General features: G+C 41.8%; 1 protein-coding gene across 1 annotated transcript; it reads left to right on the forward strand.

Moving 5' to 3' along the window:
• The first annotated feature begins 4,555 nt into the window (after positions 1-4,555).
• Positions 4,556-15,253, forward strand: LOC147962273 (GDSL esterase/lipase At5g03610-like). Its single transcript, XM_087534125.1, has 4 exons — positions 4,556-4,618; positions 14,300-14,347; positions 14,444-14,720; positions 14,825-15,253. Exons 1-4 carry the CDS (start codon positions 4,556-4,558, stop codon positions 15,067-15,069), a joined length of 633 nt encoding a protein of 210 aa, XP_087390251.1. The 3' UTR covers positions 15,070-15,253.
• The last annotated feature ends 399 nt before the right edge of the window (positions 15,254-15,652 follow it).

Here is a 15,652-nt window from a genome sequence, read left to right on the forward strand (position 1 = left end):
GAGAATTGGTAGTAGTGGGGATCAACTTCTTAAAAATGTAGGATGTAAGATAAGGCGATTGTTGGGATCCGACTTCTCCGAGGAGGCCCGCTCGTTGCCTGAGAATTTCTCCCCCACACTTGCAACTCTTTTTTCCTTTTTCGTTGAGTTGGTGCTCCCCATATGCAGGAGCTCTCTAAATGTAAATTTAGTGATGGATCAACCTATGGATGTAAGGAAGCGCATCCCACATGCAAGAGCACTCTAAAATACATTAGTGATGGACCAACCTATAAATGAAAAGACCGGCAACACACATGCATTCAAATTTCAAACAAGACGAGGTCGGCGCCATGGATGAAAAATTGCATCGATTTTAAAAACTTCGCCAAATCAAAATATGCTTTCGTCATTGTGTTCATTGTGATGAGATCTGCTTTGAAATTTGAGCCCATATGGGCATGTTCTGATGAATATTGTGGAAGAACTACTTTTACCATGAAAATCAAGTTCCCATTATGAACATGTTTCTTTGGCACATATCAATAAAGTTGAGACTTGTTTTGAAGCAAGTGTTCAATACAAACCTTACTTTTCTCTCACAAATAGGTAGGCCAACCGGGTGTTTGACACTATATTATCATTTGCACAATTTGCAGCTATATTATCATTTGCACAATTTTAAGAGACTGCACTTGTATTGTTTAAAAGAAATTAATGTGACGATAAGTAGCATGCAAGACAAATTTATTAATACAACTTTTCTTCAAAGAAACTAGTATATGGTCTAAAAACACAAAAGAAATTGAAATGCTATACAAGGACCCTACCTTTTTTGTGGGGTATACAAGCACCCTACCAACGACATGCACACTTGCGAACCCTCCCAAATCACATCCGAGCCCCCGCGTCATCCCTCCCGTGGGTGACTCGGGCGGCGGTGCGTGCCACCCTCCCCTCCCGCCACCCTCCCAAACCTTCGCAAAACCCCTCGTGGTGGCTTGCGGCGGGGCACGTTTTCTCTGATGCTCGGGGATGGCCGATGTGGGGTGGCCTATCAAGGCGGCGGCGGGCGAGCTCAGGGCTCGGTGGCACGGCGGCGACGTCCTCGCGACGGGCGAGCGGCGACGGGGTGGACCTCAGATTGGCGGTGGTGGCCATCTGCTCCGTCGGAGGTGGTCCGCCTGATGTTGGGTGGTCTGATCTCGAGATCCGTCATCTAGTCCCGGCCGCGAGTCGGGGAGACATAGTTGCCAGTGAAAAGCGAGCTGACAGTGGGCGATGGTGGTGTTCAACGCCATTACCTTGACGAACGCATCGTCGTGTAACTACTGTCGAGCTCCAGGGGAAACTCTAGGATCTCGTCTTATAGATCAGACAATGGCGGCATTGTGATGTTGTTTCTCTCTTGGGAGCATAGTTTGTGGAGCATCGCTGAAAGACAAAGGTAGGAGGCATGCAGAGGCTCCGTCTTGCATGGAGCTTCAGTGGAGATGTCAAGTCATGCCTGGACGACAGGTGCTACGCTATGTCATGCCTGTTCGGCAGGTACTACGCACGACCGATCTTCCAGTGTGTTCGTGTCTAGATGGACGAGCGTAGGGCGGTGGCATTGATTGTTCCCGGACTATAGCGCCACAAAACTCTTGTCTGCTAGGACTACGTCGGTATTTCCCCAAAGAGGAAGGGATGATGTAGCATAGTGAAGGTAGGTATTTCCCTCAGTGATTAAACCATGGTTACCGAACCAGTAGGAGAACCAAGAAACACAATGTAAACGTTACCTGCACACAAATAACAACACCTCGCAACCCGACGTCTTAAAGGGGTTGTCAATCCCTTTCGTGTAACGATGCCAGAAATTTGTAGTAGATTGAAATAATATATTGTAAATAAAATAAAGTGCAGAAAAGTATTTTTGTATTTTTGGTTCAATAGATCTGAATAAAATGCAAAGAAAAAGTAGATCGCAAGAAATATACGAGGAAGAAGACCCGGGGCCGTAGGTTTCACTAGTGGCTTCTCTCGAGAAAGATAGCAAACGATGGGTAAACAAATTACTATTGGGCAATTGATAGAACCTCAAATAATTATGACGATATCCAGGCAATGATCATTAGATAGGCATCACATCCAAGATTAGTAGACCGACTCCTGCCTGCATTAACTACTATTACTCCACACATCGACCGCTATCCAGCATGCATATAGTGTATTAAGTTCATGGAAAATGGAGTAATGCAATAAGAACGATGACATGATGTAGACAAGATCCGCTTATCTATTGCGTAGATATAGATCACATCTTTTTATCCTTAGTAGCAACGATACATACGTGTCAGTTCCCTTTCTGTCACTGGGATCAAGCACCGTAAGATCGAACCCACTACCAAGCACCTCTTCCCATTGCAAGATAAATAGATCAAATTGGCCAAACAAAACCCAAACATCGGCGAAGAAATATGAGGCTATAAGAGATCAAAGAAACTCAAATAACTTTCATGGATATAAAAATATATGACTGATCATAAACTCAATGTTCATCAGATCCAACAAACACACCGCAAAAAGAGTTACATCATATGGATCTCAAAGAGACCATTGTATTGAGGAACAAGAGAGAGGGAGAGAGAGAGAGAGAGAGATGAATCCATCTAGATACTAACTACGGACCCGAAGGTCTACAAAGAACTACTCACGTATCATTGGAGAGGCACCAATGAAGGTGGTGAACCCCATCCAAGATGGTGTCTAGATTAGATCTAGTGGTTCTGGACACTGCGGCGGCTGGATGGATATTTTGCCAACTCCCCTAGGGTTCTGATATTTTTGGGTTATTTATAGAGCAAAGAGGCGGTCCGGGGGCACCCGAGGTGGGCACAACCCACCAAGGCGCGCATGGGCCTCCTGGCGCACCCTGGTGGGTTGTCCCCTCCTCAGGACTCCACCCATGTGCAACCAGGGCCCACCATGTTCTTCCTATTCCATAAAAAATCTCCGTAAATTTTCGTGGCATTTGGACTCCGTATGATATTGATTTTCTGTGATGTAAAAAACACGGAAAAAACAGGAACTGGCACTTGGCACTATGTCAATAAGTTAGTACCAAAAATGATATAAAATGATTATAAAATATCAAAGAATGATAATATAATAGCATGGAACAATCAAAAATTATAGGTACGTTGGAGACATATCAACATCCCCAAGCTTAACTCCTACTCGTCCTTGAGTAGGTAAGTGATAAAAACAAATTTTTTGATGTGGAGTGTTGTTTAACATGTCATATCATATTATTTTCTTTATACCATGGACATTTGGACTTTTTATGTGATTCAAAGCAATAGTCTACTTTTGACATAGTAATTTAGATACTCAAGCATATCAACAAGCAACCATGTCTTTCAAAATATCAATGCTAAAATAAGTTATCCCTACAAAATCATATAGTCTTGTCATGCTCTGTCTTCTTAACACAAAGTATTTATCATGCACAACCCCGATGACAAGCCGAGCAATTGGTTCATACTTTTTAACGCGCTTCCGCTTTTTCAACTCTTACGGAATACATGAGCGCAAGCCATGGATATAGCACTAGGGGTGGAATAGAGTATGATGATAGGGGTAAATATAGAGAAGACAAAAAGGTAAGAAAGTCTCACATAGATGCGGCTAACCAACGGGCTATGGAGGTGCCCATCAATCGATATCAATGTGAGCAGTACGGATTGCCATGCAACGGATGCACTAAGAGCTATAAGTGTATGAAATCTCAATATGAAAACTAAGTGGGTGTGCATCTAATTTTATAATGAAAATTTCCCACTAGGATATGAAAGTGACAACATAGGATACTCTCCATATGAAAAACAAGGTTCTACTTTGAAGCACAAGTGTGGTAAAGGATACTAACAATGCCCCTTCTCTCTTTGTTTATTTTTTTCTTTTTTTTCTTTTCTCTCATTGTCCGGAGTCTCATCCCGACTTGTGGGGGAATCATAGTCTCCATCATCCTTTCCTCACTACTATGTCAGGTATATTATCATGCAAAGCAATATGACAATGAATGCTCGAGTCATCAAACGGAAGCGGTGGAAGTTGCATGACAATATATCTCGGAATGGCCATGGAGAAGCCTTAATAGGTAGGTCTGGTGGCTGTTTTGAGGAAGATATAGTAATCTTATGTGTGATAGAGTGTATCATATCACGGGTTTTGGATGCACCTGCCAAGTTTGCACTGACTCTCGAGGTGAGAAAGGGCAATGCACAGTACTGTCGACGCTAGCAAATTGCGAAAAGGTAAGAGTGCGTATAATCCATGGACTCACATTAGTCATAAAGAACTCATATACGTACTCCCCCCAAGCTTAGGCTTTTGGCCTAAGTTGGTCTATGGCTGCGGCTGGCCTGGCGGATATCCAAAGTAATAGTTAGGGTCGTACTATGAAGAAGCCTTGGATTGCCATTGGTTGGCAATCACTTCCGGATCCCACTGGTAATCAGACTATCGTGGAGGATCAAATTGTGGTTCCGGCTCTGGCTCTGTAGCTGATGTAAGGTTCCGGTAGGCGTGAATGGCCTCCAACGGAACAAGATACTTGCCTGCAGACAAATCAAACAAGGAAGGAGCAGGCAAGGTAATAGTCTTAGGATAGTTTTTACCAAATATTAATTTGTACTTAAGCGCCTTTTCCCTATTCTTAACAATAAAATCCTTTGCTACCATACTCTTATAATCTAGATAAATAGGAGGTAGCAACTTCTCCTTCTCACAATGCCTAATAGGTATGTTAAAGTGTGCAGCGAGGCGCGAGGCGAAGATGCCTCAAAGGACAGGGCCCTTAGAACCGCTTTGCAACAATAGCGCCCATACTAAATGTGTCATCACGGAACAAGGCATGGCACAAAATAACAATATCAGGGGCACTAAGGTTTCCACAGTTTCCGCGCCCAATTAAGCATCTACTAGCAAATATAGCAAAGTAACGTAGAACAGGAAAGTGTATGCTAGTAATTCGTGCGTCGGAAACCTTCCTCGTTTCCCCTACAGTAATGGTATCAATAAACCCATCCACATCATCACGATGTGGTTCCTCTACGCTGCCCTCGAAAGGGATCAAACAAACCCGATAAAAGTCATGAAGTGACATCTCCTTATGCTCATCATATAAATAAAATTCCACCGTAGGTGGTGAGCTCCTAGCATGGAAATGAAAGTTTTGCACAAAGATATTGGTGAGTAAGAGATACTGTTCGCGTTGATCGTGGAGGAAGGCGTTGAGGCCTGCATTCTCAGCCAATTCATAGAAATCATCATCAATCCCGGCTGCTCTCAAGAAATCATCACAAGGCCATTCACATGGCCGAACCTCCGCGGTGCGAGGAAGATTATATTTGGGTCTCTTATCCTCCTCACTTTGCTTATCCTTTGAGCTTCGGCTCGATGAGCCCCTCAAAAATCTCTTCATATTTTTCTGAAAATTTCTGAAATTTTAAGTAACTTCAAAATAAAAGTGAACCAAACTCAACAAAATTGATAGCAACTACTCATACAAGTGCCTAGAGGCAATATCATGCATCAAAACTACTTTTGACCATATAAATTTGACATGCAAGCTCAATAACAGGGTCACCTAAGCAGCAAAAATATGCAATGAATAAAGCACTAACAAAAACTAATTGGACCATTGGAGGAGTCACATACCAACGAACAATCCCCCAAAGCAGTTTTTTGAATGGAGCTTTGAGCAAGGAGCTTGGACTAGGGTTTGAGCTGGTTAGTGATGTTTGTGGGAGGAAGAAAAAGTGTGTGGTAGCTGGAATTAGTGGAGGGGAGCCCCGTGGGCCCATGAGGCAGGGGGCACGGCCAGGGGGGTAGGGCGCGCCCTGGACCCTCATGGCTAGGTGCTTGCTCCCCTGCTATGTTCTGAGTGCCAGATATTCTCAAATATTCCGGAAAAAATCATATTTAAATTTCAGGGCATTTGAAAAACTTTTATTTCCGAAGTATTTTTTATTGCACGGATAATTGAGAAAATAGACAGAATATACTATTTTTGCTTTATTTCATATAAATAACAGAAAGTAAAAAGAGGTTACAGAGAGTTGTGTTTTCTAAATTCATCCATCTCATGCTCATCAAAAGGAATCCACTAACAAGGTTGATCAGGTCATGTTAACAAACTCATTCCGAATAATATGGAACCAGAGAATTTTCGAATAACAGTAGGTTACCTCAACAGGGATATGCATGTCCCCAACAATAAGAATATCATATTTCTTCTTGACAGTAGGAAGAGGAAATTCAAAACCTCCAACAGTAATTGTTGAAATTTTTCCAATAGAATTGATACTGTGGACTTGAGGTTGTTTCCTCAGAAAATGTACCATATGCTCATTACCATTAACATGAAAAGTGACATTTCCTTTGGTGTAATCAATAATAGCCCCTGCAGTATTCAAAATGGTCTTCCAAGAATAATAGACATACTATCGTCCTCGGGAATATCAAGAATAATAAAGTCCGTTAAAATAGTAACGTTTGCAACCACAACAGGCACATCCTCACAAATACCGACAGGTATAACAGTTGATTTATCAGCCATTTGCAAAGATATTTCGGTAGGTGTCAACTTATTCAAATCAAGTCTACGATATAAAGAGAGAGGCATAACACTAACACCGACTCCAAGATCACATAAAGTAGTTTTAACATAGTTTCTTTTAGTGGAGCATGGTATAGTTGGTACTCCGGGATCTCCTAGTTTCTTAGGTATTCCACCCTTAAATGTATAATTAGCAAGCATGATGGAAATTTCAGCTTCCGGTATCTTTCTTTTATTAGTAACAATATCTTTCATGTATTTAGCATAAGGATTCATTTTAAGCATATCAGTCAAACACATACGCAAGAAGATAGGTCTAATCATTTCAGCAAAGCGCTCAAAATCGTCATCATCCTTTTTCTTGGATGGTTTAGGAGGAAAATGAATGGGTTTCTGAACCCATGGTTCTCTTTCTTTACCGTGCTTCCTAGCAACAAAGTCTCTCTTATAATAACGTTGATTCTTTGATTGTGGGTTATCAAGATCAACAACAGGTTCAATCTCTACTTCATTATCATTACTAGGATGAGCATCAGCATGAACATCATTATTAACATTATCACTAGGTTCATGCTCATTACCAGATTGTGTTTCAGCATCAGGAATAGAGATATCATTCGGATTCTCAGATGTGTCTACAACAGGTTCACTAGAAGCATGCAAAGTCCTATCATTTTTCTTCTTCTTCCTCTTAGAAGGACTAGGTGCATCAACATTAGTTCTCTGAGAATCTAACTCAATTCTCTTAGGATGGCCTTCAGGATACAAAGGTTCCTGAGTCATTTTAGCACCTCTAGTCATAACTCTAACAGCATTATCATTTTTCTTACTATTCAATTCATTGAGCAAATCATTCTGAGCTTTAAGTACTTGTTATACTTGAGTGGTAACCATAGAAGCATGTTTACTAATAAGTTTTAGTTCACCTTTAATATTAGCCATATAATCACCCAAGTGTTCAAGCATATCAGCGTTGTGTTTTAATTCTCTACCAAAGTAAGCATTGAAGTTTTTTGTTTAACCATAAAGTCATCAAACTCATCCAAGCATGGGCTAGCAAACTTAGTAAATGAGATTTCAGCTTTATCATATCTATAGAGAATTTACCTTTACTACCTATGTCGGGTTATCAAGACCACGTACTTCTTCAACAGGCGGTAGATTAAGACCATGTATTTCTTCAATAGGAGGTAAATTCTTAACATCTTCAGCTTTAATACCTTTTTCTTTCATAGATTTCTTTGCCTCTTGCATATCTTCAGGGCTGAGAAATAGAATACCCCTTTTCTTCGGAGTTGGCTTAGGAGTTGGTTCAGGAATTGGATCAGGAATTGGATCAGGAAGTGTCCAATTATTTTCGTTGGTCAACATATTATCCAATAGAATTTCAGCTTCATCTGGTGTTCTTTCCCTGAAAACACAACCAACACAACTATCCAGGTGGTCTCTGGAAGCATCAGTTAGTCCATTATAAAAGATATCAAGTATTTCATTTTTCTTAAGAGGATGATCAGGAAAAGCATTAAGTAATTGGAGAAGCCTCCCCCAAGCTTGTGGGAGACTCTCTTCTTCAATTAGCACAAAATTATATATTTCCCTTAAAGCAGCTTGTTTCTTCTGAGCGGGGAAATATTTAGCAGAGAAGTAATAAATCATATCTTGGGGACTACGCACACAACCAGGATCAAGAGAATTAAACCATATCTTAGCATCACCCTTTAATGAGAATGGAAATAATTTAAGGATATAATAGTAGCGAGTTTCTCTTCATTAGTGAACAGGGTGGCTATATCATTTAATTTAGTAAGATGTGCCACAACAGTTTCAGATTCATACCCATAGAAAGGATCAGATTCAACTAAAGTAATTATCTCTGGATCAACAGAGAAATCATAATTTTTATCAGTAACAAAGATAGGTGAAGTAGCATAAGAAGGATCATATTTCATTCTAGCATTCAGAGTTTTTTGTTTCAGCTTAGCTAATAATTTCTTAAGATCACTCCTATCCTTGCGAGAAAGAAAATTTCTAGCAGTTTCTTCATCCATAACATAGTCCTCAGGGACAACAGTTAATTCATATCTACGGGGAGAATCTTCATCATCACTTTCATCAATATTCTCAGTTTCAATAATTTCATTCTCTCTAGCCCTAGCAAGTTGTTCATCAAGAAATTCACCAAGTGGCACAGTAGTATCAAGCATAGAAGTAGTTTCATCATAAGTATCATGCATAGCAGAAGTGGCATCATCAATAACAGGCGACATATAAGAATTAATAGCAGAAGCAGGTCTAGGTGTCGCAAGCTTACTCAAAATAGAAGGTGAATCAAGTGCAGAGCTAGATGACAGTTCCTTACCTCCCCTCGTAGTTGAGGGATAAATCTTGGTTCTTGGATATTTCTAGTTCTTCATAAAGATAAGCAGATATAAATCCCAAGTGACTCAAAGAATATAGCTATGCTCCCCGGCAACGGCGCCAGAAAATAGTCTTGATAACCTACAAGTATAGGGGATCGCAACAGTTTTTGAGGGTAGAGTATTCAACCCAAATTTAGTGATTCGAGACAAGGGGAGCCAAAGAATATTCTCAAGTATTAGCAATTCAGTTGTCAATTCAACCTCACCTGGAAACTTAATATCTACAGCAAAGTATTTAGTAGCAAAGTAATATGATAGTAGTGGTAATGGTAGCAAAAGGTAACGGTATCAAAAGTAATATTTTTGGTGTTTTGTAGTGATGATAACAATAGCAACGGAAAAGTAAATAAGCGAAGAACAATATATGGAAAGCTCGTAGGCAATGGATCGGTGACAGAGAATTGTGCCGGATGCGGTTCATCATGTAATAGTCATAACCTAGGGTGACATAGAACTGGCTCCAATTCATCAATGTAATGTAGGCATGCATTCCGAATATAGTCATACGTGCTTATGGAAAAGAACTTGCATGACATCTTTTGTCCTACCCTCCCATGGCAGCGGGGTCCTATTGGAAACTAAGGGATATTAAGGCCTTTTTTTAATAGAGTACCGGAACAAAGCATTAACACATAGTGAATACATGAACTCCTCTAACTACGGTCATCACCGGGAGTGGTCCCGATTATTGTCACTTCAGGGTTGCCGGATCATAACACATAGTAGGTGACCATAGACTTGCAAGATAGGATCAAGAACTCTCATGTATTGATGAAAACATAATAGGTTCAGATCTGAAATCATGGCACTCGGGCCCTAGTGACAAGCATTAAGCATAGCAAAGTCATAGCAACATCAATCTCAGAACATAGTGGATACTGAGGATCAAACCGTAACAAAACTAACTCGATTACATGATAAATCTCATCCAACCCATCACAGTACAGCAAGCCTACGATGGAATTACTCATGCACGACGGTGAGCATCATGAAATTGGTGATGGAGGATGGTTGATGATGACGATGGCGACGGATTCCCCTCTCTGGAGCCCTGAACGGACTCGAGATCAGCCCTCCCGAGAGAGTTTAGGGCTTGGCGGCGACTCCGTATCATAAAACGCGATGAATCCTTCTCCCTGGTTTTTCTCTCCCCGAAAGTGAATATATGGAGTCAGGGTTGAGGTCGGTGGAGCGTCAGGGGGGCCACGAGGCAGGGGGCGCGCCTAGGGGGGTAGGGCGCGCCCAGGGGGGGTAGGGCGCGCCTCCTACCCTCGTGGACAGGTGGAGGCCCCCCTGACGTGGATCTTCCTTCCAGTATTTTTTATATATTCCAAAATAACTCTCCGTTGATTTTCATGTCATTCCGAGAACTTTTATTTCTACACAAAAATAATACCATGACAATTCTGCTGAAAACAGCGTCAGTCCGGGTTAGTTCCATTCAAATCATGCAACTTAGAGTCCAAAACAAGGGCAAAAGTGTTTGCAAAAGTAGATACGATGGAGACGTATCAGTGGCTTGATGTATATATGTTCTTATTAGACCTTTGTTGAATAATTAATAAAGATGACTGTATGCATCGATTGATGCAGAGGCCAGGGGTTTAACCTCCTTTTCCAAAAAACACCCTACGAACGCCTCTAGGCCATTCTCCCTCCTGTCCTCTCATTGCCCCTCCACTGGTGGGCCGCAAAGACCCGGCAGGGAGTTTCATGTGCATCACGGCTCACCTGGTGATGCAGGCGTGATAGTGTTGTGTGGCACTCTCAATGGAGTGGTGCGAGCGTGCATTGGGCGCGGAGGTGCATGCTATGCTGGGATGCTGGCTAGGCCCGACTGGGTGCGTTTGTGGTAGTGACAGCCGTTGGGTAAGGATGTGGCCCAGCAAGTGTTCAACAACCATGCCTTCAAGAAGGAATAATGATCAAGGGCTATTGCCAATGGATCCAACCATCAAAGGCCAGATTCTATGTTTTCATCCAGAAGAGCAAGTACAAACATATCTGGTCAATGACTTAAATACGGTAACGACGCAAGATCATCATTGCTAGATATAACCCACTAGGGTGAGACCTTGGGGTTTCACCACCAAGCTTGAGAACATGTTCACCACCAAATCGGGTCAATCGTATGTTGTCGCCGCCATTTTTCTATGATCCCAACAACTATAGGTGCTTGGCTAGAAATTCCGCCGTTGCCACTGCACAACCATGCCTTTTTGTCAAGCCGCTATCGTAGATCACATCTCAATGCCGAAGGCAAGCTTGTCAGTGTGAGAGCAACCGCACTTCACAAAGGAGCCTTTCGACTGCATCCAATAACCTCTTCAGAACGAGCTGCCGACAGTAGGAACTATATTTAGAGAGATGAACCATAACCAAGAGCCATCAGTGGATGCCGCAATCCGCAGATGGGCAATGCTAGACTAATGGAAGTATTCTCATAGGATTTCTGTTACGGACTTACGGAAGAGTTGTGGTTGGAGAAGATTAGGGAAGAGAGGCCCACCAGCGAAAATCAAGGAGGGTTGGTTGGTGAGAGAGCAGCCCGTAAAACCAGTCCGTACTAGAATTCCGTAGGTGTAGCATTTTTGTCCGCAGATCGAGCGAGATAGCACCACCACACATATTAACTTGCAGCGTCGTCCTAGGGAACCGATCGGAGGAGAGACTACCGCACCGGTGTGACCTCGCCGATTGCCCACAAGGGTACCAGCTGATGAGGCGGCCGCATGCTTGCCGCTCCGTCTTCCTGTCTCGGAACTGCGGTGTTACCATGATCTGCCCACTCCAACTTGAAGCGCCGACTAAGGAAAAGTATACTGTATGTACGCATATACATCAGCAAGTCAAACAATGAAAAGTTGTGCCATGAAAGTTATACCCTATGTATACCAGTAGTTGTTCGTGCAGAATAGTAGGACCTAGCTAGCTATGATGGTTGTCACTATACATTGTCAATCGTTCTTTCTATCGCTTCGGGATTTTTCTTTTTGTTCCTTTGCTAGCGTGCTTCTTTGTGTGTGTTGGCTGTGTGCATCTTAGTTATGCAAAGGTCGGGTGTAGCTCATTATAATTGTATCCCTTAATGCTATATTTTGAGTCAATAAAGCCACTCTTTATCGAAAAAAGCTAAGACCCGCCAGATTAACTCTCAAAAGACTTGTCCTGAGTTGAACGACAAGGTCAAGGAAATTACACATGATCCAGCTTTTGTTGCAGAATATCATGTTCACAGCGGGAGTAGTACATTTCGTGCCGTTTACTAGCTAGAGCAAAAGAAATGTAAACTTCATTAGTCATTGTGTGCCTTTCTTCTAGCTACTAATAAATATAGTTTGAAAGATATATCTATGGAAGAGATGATCACAACACATACATGTGACGTTCTAAAAAAACACATACATGTGACCAGTCTCAATTGCGACTAGAAATATATTTCATATGTGGTTTGTACATCGTGTTCAGAGAACTGAGCATTAATTTTAATTCACTTCCAATAATTTTTGTCCACTTTCTGCACCGTGTGCAGAAAGTCAGTACATGCAAACTTGGCATCGCTTAATCCAGCGGTTATGCATATGTACTAAAGTTAATACAAAGTTGAGTCATCTATTTTGGAATGAAGGGAGTATACAAGACCACTTAATCTTGTCTCGAGTCAAACAAACTGTTTTTTGTTTGACCATGTTTAGTAAAAAATATCAGCATCTGCTCTATCAGGTACTGTACATGTCAGATATTTTTTCCTGTGAACTTGATAGTTTGACTTATACAAAGAGAAGATTAAATGGCCTTGTATACATAGACGGAAGGAGTACTAATCGACGCATAACACACTAGACCGCAGTGAACATATGTACATTACGTGGCATCTGCTTTTTTCTCAGCATTTTTTATCCAAAATGTGAGTTTGCTAAAGTTTCTTTGGCCATCTCCCTGTGACCTTGCGTGAATGCAGATCAACCTAGACCTCATGCCCCATCATCAAGCAATAGGAATGGGTAGTCATCAGCAAGTCCAAGGGGGCATGATAAGGAGTCTCACGGTGCCGGAAAACCGAAGTCTGCAGGAACAAAAAACAAGTGAACTATATAGTTTCATACTCATGGATGGTAACAATTTATTGTTCTACTTATGTACATACTGCACACGTCAAACACTTTGTCTTATTCAAACCAATCTTGTTTTTTCTGAGGCAAGCTACGATGTGTGTAGCAGTTCAATTAGGCGAAGCATCGAAAAGATCACAGCCGTCTGATCTTCGATCGACATACTCTGTCTCTAAAACAATGAATACTAGTATATGTGTATTGTACTCTCTGATAAGTTGATTGTAATTAAGTCGCTACGTAGGGAACTAAGAGGAATATATGAATCAGTTACATGTAAAGGTTTGTAATTGACTCTCAACGAATTTGCATGCTGCCCCTAGTCCATATGTATCTTGTGTTGTATTGAGTTCACATATATTGTATTTCGGATTTGGGGTTGTACTAATAAGTATTCGAGTGTGTGCAACTCACAGCAATTATTCGTTTATCTTAAAATATTTTACATGGATGTTAAGGAACTAAAGGTGCTCTACGATATGTTGTTGCTCCAAATACTTGGGCGCAGGGGACAGCAAGGCTAGCTAGAACACACGAGCACTTGCAGCACACGTCAGCAAGGACGATGAAAGGCTCCTGCCCTGGCCCTGAACCTCACATCTAACACGGCGTTATGAATGCGCACGGCAGAGCGGGTGCCAGCCCAACTGTAGGTAAGTTTGATTCTTCATTCTAGGTGGTCGGGTGGGACCAGGCCCGTCTCCTGAAATTTGCAGGCCAGGGCAAAATGAAATATTAGGCCCTATATTGTACAAAATGCATATAACTATAGAACTAATAAAACTTAAACTTTGTGTTTTTGTAAAACATTAATGCATGATTTTTCTGTTTTGTAAACCGAGCAAGAATCATGTGAATGAACTCCTATTCTCGAGATAACAACATAGAAAACACCAAACCTTAATTCGAACGAGCTACTATCTTAAAAAATTTGGAGCATGACAACCTGAGCAACTCGCCAACTGTCTTGCCCAAACAATTTGACTGTAGCGCAAAAGATGAAAATAACAAAATTAGTGTAATGATGCACGTGTACACAAAAGTTAAAAAAATTGTTGAATATAACTTTTGCCAAGATAAACTGGTGGTTTTATTTAATATTTTGCATACTTTTTAACAACTATTCTCAATATACAGACCAGAACAACTTGGTCGGACCGTACTGATTATAACTATTTGAGTATCTGTACCTCTCAAATGATTATAACTATTTGAGTAGCTTCGATGATGTGAGTAGTAGTTAGCAGACTCAAACTTGCAAACACTAACCAGTATGCAATTACTATATACCCAGCTTCTTACCAAGTAACATCTCTTGCATGCAGATTGATAGTTATATTAGGAACGTGACGACTGAGATTGCGAAGAACGTGGGGAAGCTACAGAGGCTAGGTGTGAGAAAGGTACTAGTGAACAACATGCATCCCATTGGCTGCACGCCTTTGCGGACTAGTGCGAACAACTACACGACATGCGACCTTCTGGCAAACTATGCCGCAACTGTGCACAACAACAATATAGAACACCTGATGGGGAACAAGAATAATGCCCACATGCTGGACCTCTACACTGCCTTCACTGACATCGTTAATCACGCCCCGGGTAAGTACTCGTACTTTATATGTCTGCACGCGCATGATGAAAATTAAGTCTGGTTTCACATGTATGCACTTTATTCAACGTCTGTTGGAACTGTGTGTATGCAGGTGAAGGGTCGGAGCAGTCAAACAATTTCAAGCGCAAGCTGACACCTTGCTGTGAGGCTTCCACCAAGCTGGGGTACTGTGGACAGGTTAGCCCTTCAGGGAAGCGCCTCTACAGCCTATGCAAGAATCCTGCCAAGAATTTCTACTGGGATGAGACTTACCCGACGACCGCTGGGTGGGAAGCTGTTACAGAGGCACTAGAAGAACCTTTGAGGGAGTTCCTAGATCGGGACTATGTTCCATGATTTCTTTGTAATTTAGGTTTGGATCGATCCGTTGCTTGTTGGTGCAATATCTTTTTGTTAGGTTAGCCTAGATAGTATTCATATTTAGGAAGAAACTTGTGAGTTTTTATAGCCTTGTATTCCATGAAATTTTGTCTAGTGAGCTTAATGTTTTAAGAAAGTTTGTCATACTATATATGTTGAATCTAGCATGGATCTATTTGAGGAGCACGGGGGAGTTGCAGCAAACGAGAAGGTGCTTGGATGATGGGTTCTATTTGAGTAAAGAGTAGATATATAGCTCTGCATGTGCGATCTTTGGTCTCAAAGACTGCGGCTTAGTCGATTGAGGTAACGCTCCACACCTAGTGGTAGCACGGGTATGATCGGTGCCAAGCCAGCTATGTTTGACGTTGCAAAGACGAGAAAGAGGCACACTGGCAACCGCACCCCATACGTTCGTTCAGCCTTCTCGGCTGTTCCATCAGGTTCTGCCTTCACCATGTACACCCCGGCTCGCCAAGGCCGTGTTTATGCCGTTGTTCCCATACCTGTAATTAAAAGTGCACGGGTCATGCCTGTGAGAACTTCCACTTAGCTCCCT

Source organism: Triticum urartu, chromosome 7A, assembly GCF_056163025.1.
Source record: "Triticum urartu cultivar PI428250 chromosome 7A, HENAU_Tu73, whole genome shotgun sequence".
Classification (NCBI taxonomy): Eukaryota; Viridiplantae; Streptophyta; class Magnoliopsida; order Poales; family Poaceae; genus Triticum; species Triticum urartu.

What these genes read in the sequence shown, in the direction of transcription:
- LOC147962273 (XM_087534125.1), top strand. Translation starts at nt 4,556, where the DNA reads ATGGCCTCCAACGGAACAAGATACTTGCCTGCAGACAAATCAAACAAG. An exon ending in ACAAGGAAGGAGCAGGCAAG is followed by an intron (nt 4,619 to 14,299) that starts GTAATAGTCTTA and finishes TAACTATTTGAG; the next exon opens with TATCTGTACCTCTCAAATGA. An exon ending in ATTTGAGTAGCTTCGATGAT is followed by an intron (nt 14,348 to 14,443) that starts GTGAGTAGTAGT and finishes TCTTGCATGCAG; the next exon opens with ATTGATAGTTATATTAGGAA.